We start from the raw sequence: 11,153 nt of genomic DNA, 5'->3' as shown, positions 1-11,153 counted from the left end.
GCTCTATTGGTTTTGATACGGGTTTTCTGCTCAATCTACAATGTTTTCAAAAAAAAAATGTCTGGACAAAATCCACGCCGGCCTGGCAGCTTGCCAGCACAACCACCCACCCCACCCCACCCCCCATTCCAGAAACCCATTCTTGGATCAGCAGTAGCTCGATTTGGAAACCTGGCCAAATGTTGTTTTAAAAACCTTTTGTGTTTTCATCTGGAAGAAAAAATAAACCTGGTTTGTGGGCCCACTTTCATCTGAATTCACAATAGCTTCCTTTTCTCTGTGTCCCCACAAAACCGGCACTTAATAGTACAGATAAGCCCAATTGGCTTAGATTGTACATACTTCCTGGCATAATGAGCCATAGCTCAATATCCTATTTAAAGTCTTTTTTAAAACTCGGCCTTAATAACAATAATGGTTTGTGGGATTCCAGTCCGGTTGAGTGATTTGGGTCAGCCATGTCAGGTGGCTGCACGCATCCTTTGACTTTGCAGAGCATGTTATGTCTCTGTCGACTGGACCAGTGCTTTCCCTGGAAGCTGTTTCCAAGATGCTTTTTATTTTCCTTCTCACATTCGATTCGCTGGAGGACAGACGTTTTGCCCTGTTCCATTAATTTGTCTTTGTCCTTATGATTGTTAGTTTGTGTATGTCATGCCCTCCTCGAAAAAGAGATCAATTGGGTTTCCTGGTAGAATAAGTGATAAATAAAATAAATTTCAAAAATCAGGAGACACTTACTAAGCGATAAAAGTACCCTGAATGTAACCGGTAGTACTTGCAGTAGTCAAGTAGTCAAAAAAGAGAAGGCTGGTGATTCTTCAGCTGGCTAAATTCCCTTGCAGCTGCAGATGTCTTGTCTTGTTAGGATATTAAAAAGAGATGAGCACAGCTACCCAGATTTGGGTTTCTAACTCCAGAGGTCCCGGTCGTGACATTAAGCACAACGGCTCCAGATCCATCCCGCTGATGCAATGCGCTAATTTGCTGTGGAGGATTCCTGAGGTAATGAGCGTAAGATGAGTGTGTGGGGCAGGCACTGTGGAGCCATCTGTCAGAGCTGGCAGCGGTTGCGCCAGGGTCAGGGAGGGAGGGACAACACTGGGGAAAGAATAAAGGTTTGGGGGAAAATGAAACTGTGGACACGAATTAGACTTTCTGGCAGCGTCCGGTGCCAACCCAAAATGAGAGCTCCTCGCGTGCTCAGTTTGAATTTTTTTTTTTACAAAACTAATTAACGCCTTCCCGCAAAATAGTGCTGCCTCTAATTGGAAATGACACTGCCCATTGTCTGTATCACACCAGATTCCCCATCAGCCATTTTGAGTGTTTTTTTTGTTTTGTTTTTTTGTTTGCTGAAGAGAAGACTATTTATCTGTTTTCATTTTCTATTACAGCGGCATCTTTGCTTTGCAGTTTGAAAGACAACTCGGATAGGATGACACCTTGCACTGTTGTCTCATTTGCATACTGCACACACACAGTGTGTTCGCTTCCCTTAAAGTGCACATGTTTACACATGCAACACCTTGTAGGGAAGCATACAGTGCTATATGGTCAGGAACATAAAAGTAGAGTTGATATTATTCCGCTAATATTCTACTTGGGTTACTAATAGTAACCTTAATCCCCCTGATGATCAGCATTAACCCTCAAATTAATCATTCAAACACATAAATTGATTAATTTTCTAGTACTGGAGTTTTTTTTTTGGCTGTGAAATGGGGCAATTGCATTCCAACATGTGAGAGAACTAACTATTCTACACTGGCAGGAACACTTACACAGTACACCTTGTATGTGTTGTATGTGTGTTTGAATATTCGTCTGCCAATTCAGAAACGAAAAAATAAACTATTTTCCACAGAACATGCGATTTTCTTTTTTTTCCCCAGTCACATATAAAGGGATCCAAATAACTACTGTTTAGTAAATAAATTAATTAAATAAACACACAGAAAATGCTTGGCTGCTATTCAATGTTGGAAATATTCAAAAGATGTAAAGGCTGTGGGAATGACCTTTCTTCATAGAGTGGTCGATTAAGTTCTCGGGGCTGCTGATTCGGAATTACAAGTAGCCTTTATTTAAATAGCCTACAGGTTAACTGTATTGAAAACATAATCCAGCGCTGGCCAATAATGTGGTTGCATAGGTTTCAGAACTCAAGTTTTAATCAGACTGGAGATTAAAATATGAATGGTTGAAGTATTTACCAAGAGACCTACGCGCAATACCTGTAGCTCCTGCCAGAATACAGAGGTTAAGCAGAGGCGTTGTACTTTTTCGGGTCTACTTTAAATTCAGCTAAGTACCCGCTAATGATGCGGCGTATCACAGCGCGTGAGGATGTTCCTCGGGACGTCAGTCTGTGGAGGAAGGATCTTGAATAGCTCGCGCGCCTGGCTCCGCCCTCCGCCTGCTCGCTTGGCTGCGAGAAATCTCTCCCGTTACTCCACTCCGCGATGAATATGCACACTGACACGGCGATCTTGTTCCCGAAACGGAGAGAAATCGGAGAAGGGGGACGGATAAAATGAAAAGTTATTTACGCTGACGTCAAATTGTAAACAAAATGGCGAGTCTGGCGGGGATAAAACAGCTCGCTTCCTAGCTACTGAATTGTATGAACTCTTAAAACTGTCTTTATCGCCGAAATAGTTCTTTGTTTCGGTTAAAACTGAACTGCCTACGTTGCCATTGGATGCGCGTTGGAGTTTATATTTGTGCGATTTTGGGGGAGTCAACTTTTTTTGTGCATTCTTTCACTAAGGGGCTGCACACAGCATTGCCAATGGAAAGTAATGGAGAGTCCTGCTTTCGGCGCTGCGTTCAAGTAGGACTGCACAGCAACTTCCTCCGCCGCGTTGGACATTACAAATGAAGGGGCATTAGCTTGTTAGCTCGCGAGCTGAGCTGAGCTGAGCTGGCTGGCTACCTAGTTTACACTATCCGAGAACTACGGCATGGCGGTCTTGTGAGACTGTATCAGACTGTCATCGGACGTGTAGCCTCGTTGTTTTGGATTCCAGTCAGAGGATGTTATCCGCGGATGTAATGGGGACAAATATGCTGACCCTCAGGTAGCATGACTCGTTAGCTAATGCACTTAGCAGATGTTCATGATCATGTGCGATCACCGATCAGTGTGAAAAAGAGCAATAACCAGCACGCGCGCCGAGACGAGGGTGTTGCGTTTGTTCACGTTGTCTTTTTTTTTTTTAACCATACCGTATTTATTTAACCATGGCCGTGAGGTCCAGGAGACCCTGGATGAGCGTGATTCTCGGGGTCATTCTTGGATTTACCGCGGCGTCTTGGCTCATCGTCCCACGGGTGGTGGAAATCAGTGGCAAGCGAAAAAAATCTACCGTGTGCTCTTATTACGGCAACGCCGCGAGCGTCGGCAAAGTACCGGAGACCGTCGGCAGCACTGCGGGTAGCAACGCGTGGCTGAAAGACAAGGACAACCCCATCTCCAGCCAGGAGGAGAGCGAGGAAGAGGAGGAGAGCATGTTCAGGACTAGTAACGGTAGCGGGGACGGCGGGGGACCCATTTCTCGACCTCGTCATTTTCTTTACGTGGGTGTCATGACAGCTAAAAAGTACCTGGATTCGCGAGCTGTGGCCGCGCACCGGACGTGGACTCGCTCGATCCCGGGGAAGGTGGAGTTCTTTTCCAGCGAGCGGTCGGGCACCGTCCCGCTGCCCATTCCCCTTCCCGTGATCTCCCTCGCCGGAGTGGACGATTCTTACCCTCCGCAAAAGAAGTCGTTTATGATGCTGAAGTATATGCACGACCATTACCTGGATAAATACGAATGGTTTATGAGGGCGGACGATGATGTCTACATTCGAGGTGAATACTTCCACTGGGATTCATTTGAGTGGCGTGTTTTTGGCTACGGCCAACTTGTTCGAATGATAGCTACTGCCTGTTGGCAGCCAACTGTTAACGCTACCGACCGCAGTGCACTCTTTGGGAGCACCTTTCTCTCTTGTCTGTGCAAACTAAGCGTAACACCAGCAGTTTTTGAAGCTACGCTTTACATAATCGCGGAGAGTGCACGTAACCACCATGCAAGTCTTTCCAAGTTTTCAGAAAGATTTTTTTTAATGTAATGAAGTGCAGTGGCATTCTGTTGCTTACCACAAAATAGCGTAGCCTACCGTGTGGCCAGCAGCGGAGTGACGTCATCTTTAAATCTTCATCTGTTGCAACTTTGTTAAAGTGAAGGAAAAGTTTACGCCTGCAATAGTTTATTTGTTTTTACTTCCCGTTGCGTTTCAAGGGAAGGGTTTTGTAATCTCGTTTAGCTGTCAGATTGTCCACACTTGGCTTCCACTTTCTTTTTCATTTTTGGCAGGATGGGGGGGTGATGGACCCCCCCTTTTTTTTTGTTTGTCCATCACCCCCCCCCCCCCCCCATCCTGCCAAAAATATTTATATGTACACGAAGACACTACACAGTGGAATGCATTCATTTGACTCACTGATTTGTCCTTTGTATGTGATTATCTGGACTGACCGTCTTGGACATACATACGCAAACATTAATACGCTTGAAGCTGCTCCTGGCTAATTAAGGTGGGGAAAAGCAAGGCGTGTTTTTTTCCCCCTCTCTTTGCTACCTTCAGATCTAATTTAACGGTAAACCATGTCTGTACTGTTAAGCGCCTGTCTAATCATAGGCTAAGGCAGGCTGTGGCATATAGTTGCCGTCTTGACCCCGTCGTGCCGTTTTAGGTTTAGTATTTTATCATGACTTTGTGTCGGGCTGCTCTCTGATCTCAGTTGAGCGTTCGGCTGATTACTTAATTAGTTATGTATAGGCTTCTTAATTCGCCTGTCAGGATTTTTGACAGCCCGTACTGCGGCAGCATCGCGATCAGTCCAAAGGAGCGACGGCGGTGCGTCATTTAGTGTGCTTTCAGTGTTTGACTTGTTTTACAGCTCATAGTTGTACCTGGGTTTTCGATCACAATAAGGGGACAATGTGTGATATAGAAGTACATATCTGTGTGCAGTGTTGTCATTATTATGTTGGAGGCTTTATGCCGTAATAACACTAACATGCCTTTGACAGCAAGATTGTCTTGTTGCCCAGCTTTTTGTTTTCCCTTTGAGTGGCTTGTGTTGCAGCATCGGTCATTGACGCAGAAAGCTGAGACATTTTTGAAGCTGCTTCTTATTTTTTTGCGGTCTTACGAGGATGCGGAGGAAACGCGCAAAGCCGGCTAGTCGGCCGTTGCCACTGACACTGAAGAACGCTGAACAGCTGAACACGTGCACATAGCAAGACCTGTCTTCAGGTGCCTTATTTCAGTGTTATAATAAAAGGTTTACGGAGGTATATGTAGGATTGTGATTTAAATTGAATTGTCCATTCAGCATGACAAAGCCACGGAAATAATAGCCAAATCCTTCTTAAGTAGTCTTTTGTTGTAGAGAATAACAAGCAGTTTGAGTATTACTTAGTATTTCTAACAGTGTTGCTTTGGCTACGAATGTGAAGGAATTGGCAGTGTTCATCCAGCTTTGCATTCTCAATCTTCTCCCGGTATATACATACAGTTATGAGTAGTCATTCTGGCCTGTATGTGTAATACAGAGCTCAGGGAAATTAAACGTATTTAATTTTGTAGTGATCGTGGAGTACCGTATGTGAACAGTTTCCGGTCAACACCAGCGTTATCGGTTTTCCTTCCCAGCTGCTAAAGACCATGCACGTAACTCAGCTGTTTAGCGACACGTGGAGAGGCGAGATCGATAATCAATTTTTCCTTAAGATCCTTGTCCGCAGGTCACATGACCTCAGGTAACCCCTCCAGTACGTTACAGCAGAGGGGCACTGCTGTTTTTATTAATACACAGCATGTGAAATGTCTAAAAATATCATGTTCATAACCCCTTCTGTTATGGCCGTGTATAGCTGTACAGGGAGCAGTGTACACAGAGTTATGCCTCTCATTCACATACTACATCCTCAGGACATCCAAACGCTATTAACAATCGTGCAGAGACATGTAGAACTACTTATTTAAAAAACGTGTATGTACGTATATGTGCGTGTTTGTACTACATAGTGTGTATATGTAATGTAGACGTGTTGATTTAGTGCTGTCCTCTGATTGGTGGCTGTTTCAGGAAGCAATATTCCGCTGCTCTTACACTTCAGAGCCGTGCTCTGCTGGATTATAATTTTTTTCTGAATTATTCATTTGTGTTTGCCCGGTCCGAGTACGGTGTTTAATAATTAAGAGCCAATCAAGGGTCAGCACTCGGCCCCTCCACATTGGTCCTGTACGAAAAGCCGTCGCCCCCCCCCCACTTAAGTGGACAAAGTGCAGACAGTCCAAGCAGGATTTGATTTGGCTTCTCCCCCCCCCCCTCAAAATAATATAGGTTTTAGAATAATTAGGGCCCCCCCCAGTAGTCATGGGGGCCTTATGCAGTCGTTTATGCCCCTTATTGGATCGGGCCGGTACTGGTCCAAGATCCCTCTGTTCAGGTACAAAGATGCTGTTTTCAGCGAATGGGTCGAGGTTCTGATCAGACTTGTCCTCTCGGGGCAGTGAATGAATGGTGAACTCACTCACTCACTTTTATAACCGCTTCACTTCCAGAGAGGCTCCGCCTCTCGCAGAATATTGCTCACGGGAGCGTGATTTCCCAGCAGCCTTTGCGTGCCAGGTACCCAGGTGAGAGTCTTCAGTGATTCTCCAGCAGGAAAGCGACGGAGGTTAGTGGAGGGTAGTTTTTCTGTCTGCAGAATGTTTAAAATGACAGGGAAAATATCCCAAAAGACAGTTTAATATCCCAAAAATTGGTTCATTAAAACCACAAAACCAGAATCTCAGCGCCTGGTAAGAGCTGTGCGGTCCAAACACTGACTGTGTCGAAGTTAGTAAACTTCTTTTGGGACTGAAAAACTGTGTTAAGTTTTTATATTTTGCCTTTTAAAGTGCTGCCTGTGGAGATGTGTATTAAGATCCTGATACGATGGAACCGACCACGTCCAGGAAAGATGCGTGGAGCGGTCTGTAGGGCACTGTCAATCTACCCATTATCCATTAATCCCTTATCTAGTTTGTAGGTATCCATTATCTGCTTATTTCTGGTCGGGGTTGTGGGGGAGCTGGAGCCTATCCCAGCATGCATTGGGAGAGAGGCAGGAATACACCCTGGACAGTTCGCCAGTCCATTGCTGAGAGGGCGCCTGATTACATTACATTACATTACATTTATTTGGCAGACGCTTTTATCCAAAGTGACGTACAATGAGTGCATACCGCAGGTCATTGGAACGGCTACAAAACACAGGTCCGGTAAGGTCCAATACTCATTATGTATCAGTTATCCATAGCCAGGAACACAATAAGTCTCGAGTTTCAGGCCATGTATGATTTTCCCTGTGTGTTAAGGGGTTTGAACCTGAGCCGAGGCACTTTGTGACCTTTGACCTTCTCTGTCTGCTTGCCTCCGCGCTCTCCTCTGTCTGAATGAAAAATAAGAAAAGAAAGGAAAGGCGGGCAGTCTGTTCTCCTTTTTTTTTCCTATTCTTTTTTGTACAAAACAAAAAAAAAAAAAGAAGTGACCGAGCACTTACTGTGGGTTGGCGGATGACAGAAACAGACGGATGAGGAAAAGCAGAAGATGAGAGGCGAGGGGTTGTTCGGAGAGAGAGAGAGAGAGAAAGAGAGAGAGAGAGGGAGGAGCGGTGGAGCTCGGAGGAGTGCCAGGGCTTTGAGTCAGAGGGGGGCGTGTGCTCTCCGGAATGCGTCTGGCTGCATCTGGAGGGCCGGGTCGCACAGGGGTCCCTGTTCATTGGTGAAATATCCTGCCTGCCACCGCGAGGGCGCTTTGTGCTTCCTGGTAGGGCTGACTATGCCGGAGAAGTTGTGAGGAGGATGGAGCGATTGACACCGCAGTATTGTATTTCTGGTTATAGAAACACGGTGAATTACGGTGTCCTCATCCCGAGCAGATTCTTGCGGCTTTAAATCACGCCTATAACGCAATACAGCTGGACTTTTTAATTGAGACAGCTGACATTTTTTTTTTTTTTTAAAAGCCTGAGTGTTCCTCAGTGGTTGAAACAGCTGCAGCCGCAGTGGAGCGTGTGTTCCTGGTTCCCCGGTGCTCAGGGGTCCGCACTGTACCGTACAGTAACCCTCCCCCACTCATGGCCGATTTCTGTTTCTTTCGACTTCTTTTCGCCTCGGAGTTCTCGCCTGAGGACGTCAGGGTGGTTTCCTCTCACATTTTCAAAGGATTAAAAAAAAAAAAAATGTTTTTTTTTTTCTTTGGATATTTTTTCTGATATTTGTTGAAGCTGTGAAAGACTCATGGTCCTGGCACCCTTCCCACAGCCGTTGATGTAAACTTCTTTGGGAACAGGTTCAGACCGGTTTTTGTGTGCAGTCACTTTTCATTCCCCTCCTGTAGTTCCTGCCTAACGTTTATGTTCCCGTTGCTGGCCATAAAATGTCCGACCACCTGTGAATCAGTGTGGCGGGCTTGCATTAGCAGGTAGAGAACGTTCTTCAGGACCACCCAATCATTTTTCCAAAACCTTGACTGTCAGTTAAATGCGAAGGACTAGCAATCTTGTTCACAGAGTGGCACAATTAACACTTGACGCATTTTAGCGAACATTCAGCAGTCACCAAAATGAATGAAATTTTTTTTAAAAGAACTGGGAGAAAAAGAAACATGAATTTATTTGTGAGTCAGACTTCATTCACAAGTCTAAATTGCTTTTGCAGACATTTATCTAGAGTGTCTTACTGCTGAAGTACACGGAGTACATAGTGCTTATTCATTCAGTAGATTTTTGGAAGAGTCTTGTAATGAGTCTTAAAATCTTTTTTTTCTTCTTTCCTCTGAAGTAGAAAATATTAGCTTTTTTTTTTAAGTAACTTTTTTCTTGGCAAGTGAAATTTCCTTACCCTATTGACAAATCTTTAAACAAGTGAATTTATCTCACCTCATTGGCAATCTTTTTTATTTAGCGAAAAAGAAAGCAATGAAAATAAGATTTGAAGTCTAAATAAACTGTAAGACCGAAAGACTTGCTAAAGTGGACTTGTTTGTTTTGTTTGTTTTGCAGTGTACATCAGCATTAGAACGTTCGGTTTCAGGACGTTCTGATCGCGTGTTTGTGATGTCACAGCTTAAAGGAGCCCTGTGCTCATTGCCTCTGTTCCCCCCCTGTCTGCGCAGGTGAGAAGCTGGAGTCCTTCCTGCGCTCCCTGAACAGCAGCAAGCCGCTCTACCTGGGCCAGACGGGCCTGGGCACCAGCGAGGAGCTGGGCAAGCTGGCGCTGGAGCCCGGGGAGAACTTCTGCATGGGCGGCCCGGGCATGATCTTCAGCAGGGAGGTGCTGCGGCGGATGGTGCCGCACATCGGGGCCTGCCTGCGGGAGATGTACACCACGCACGAGGACGTGGAGGTCGGCCGCTGCGTCCGCCGCTTCGGGGGCACCCAGTGCGTCTGGTCCTACGAGGTGAGCAGCGGCGGGGGGCCAGGGGTCAGGAGGTCAGGGGCGAGGGGTGGGGGTCACGGCCGGGCCAGCGGCCGGGGGAGCAGTCTGGGTTGGGGTTGGGGTTGGGGTTGCAGTCTGGGTTGGGTTTGGGGTCGGGGTTGGGGTTGGGGTCAGGGTCGCAGTCTGGGTTGGGGTTGGGGTCGGGGTCGGGGTTGGGTTTTGGGTCAGGGTCGCAGTCTGGGTTGGGTTTTGGGTCGGGGTTTGGGGTCGCAGTCTGGGTCGGGGTTTGGGGTCGGGGTCAGGTTCGGGGTCATGTCGGGGTCATGTTCGGGGTCGTGGTGTCCTGTGAACGCGCACACGGGTCCTTGCGTTTGAGAGCTTGGCGGTTTTAGCGCTTCTCGGGGATCCCGCGGCAGGGAGCTCGCTGGTTCTGCTGTTTGGCACCGCTGGAGGACGCGCTGGCACTGACGGGCCGCGGTGCGTCTGAGCTCTCTGAGGCCGCTGAGGAGCGGCTGCTCTCTCCGGTGGAGACGGGAGGCGGTCGCTCCCGCTCGGCGGGTTGGGTGGTACCGCCTCGCCGCTCCTCGTGCTGGAAAAACCGGAGAGCGGCAGGCTTTCGGGAAGCGTGTTCTGACGCGTTCTACATCATTCTGTGTGTGTGTGTGTGTGTGTGTGTGCGGCGTGTGTGTGGGACGTGTGTGAGTGTGTGTGTGTGTGTGATTGAGTATTTTACACCATTCTGCCTGTGTGTGAGTGTGTGTGTGTGTGTGAGTGCGTGTGTGTGTGTGTGTGGGACATGTGTGAGTGAGTGTTTTACACGGTTCTGCTTGTGTGTGTGAGTGTGTGTGAGTGTGTGTGTGTGTGTGTGTGTGTGTGCGGTTGCCGTCCCGTGCACGTTTCTTGAAATAGCCGTGCGGTTCCTCTCCTCTCCCTTCCCCTGTCAGGTGGCGAGTGAGAGGCTGAGAGGCTGGGCTCTTTTTCCCAGGGTTGGTACCTGTGCCTAACGACCTGTCCGCTCTCTCAGAAAGCACGCTGTCTCCCTGAGGAATGGCTTGTGTGGGACAGTAGAGGGAGAGCCTGAGGACAGACCGATGCGTTCGGTTGATATTTTTGTCTTTAAGTTAAAGTCCTTTGCGCAAGTGATGTGGCAGTAGCTCAAAACAGCAGTCTAACCAATCAGCTCCCTGCTGTACCTCTGAGCCGAGGGTCTCATTACCGCAGCGATGTAAGGCCTCGCAGCTCGGGGAAGATGCATTATGGGGGAGAATGGAAGTGGAGAAACACTCCTAACTGGCAGCTGAGGAGGTATAAATATATTTTTATTTATATTAATAGGGTCTCAGAACAAGTCATTTGGGTTCAGCAGGGTCTTAAAAATGTAATTTGAGCCGTGGTGTTGTGCTGAAGTGTCTCAGTGTTACGGTCTTGGGCCCTCGCATCTGTTAGCAGACGTTAATTAACAGAATCGAGAGACGGCAGTTATTAAAATGCGGCTTAAACAAAGCAATATTGCCTTTGTCTGTAACATTTTGAAGTTACGTTTGCTTTTGGTCCAAAGGATGTAGTGAATTGTGGAACATTGTTTGTAGCAGTGGTCTCCAACCCTGGTCCTGGAGAGCTACAGGGCCTGCTGGTTTTCATGGTGACTCTGCACTTCATGAATC

General features: G+C 47.0%; 1 protein-coding gene across 1 annotated transcript in view; it reads left to right on the top strand.

The window, feature by feature from the left end:
* The first annotated feature begins 2,371 nt into the window (after nucleotides 1-2,371).
* The window catches only part of chsy3 (chondroitin sulfate synthase 3), a 154,133-nt gene continuing 145,351 nt past the window's right edge, over nucleotides 2,372-11,153 (top strand). The window contains exons 1-2 of the mRNA XM_064308036.1: nucleotides 2,372-3,859; nucleotides 9,227-9,510. Coding sequence (XP_064164106.1) covers nucleotides 3,247-3,859; nucleotides 9,227-9,510 — 897 coding nt within the window. The 5' untranslated portion in view covers nucleotides 2,372-3,246. The remainder of the gene's footprint in view (nucleotides 3,860-9,226; nucleotides 9,511-11,153) is intronic.

The sequence above is a fragment of the Anguilla rostrata genome, chromosome 14, assembly GCF_018555375.3.
Source record: "Anguilla rostrata isolate EN2019 chromosome 14, ASM1855537v3, whole genome shotgun sequence".
NCBI lineage: Eukaryota > Metazoa > Chordata > Actinopteri > Anguilliformes > Anguillidae > Anguilla > Anguilla rostrata.
The sequence above is the reverse complement of the archived record's forward strand: the minus strand, read 5'-3'. Positions and strand labels throughout refer to the sequence as shown.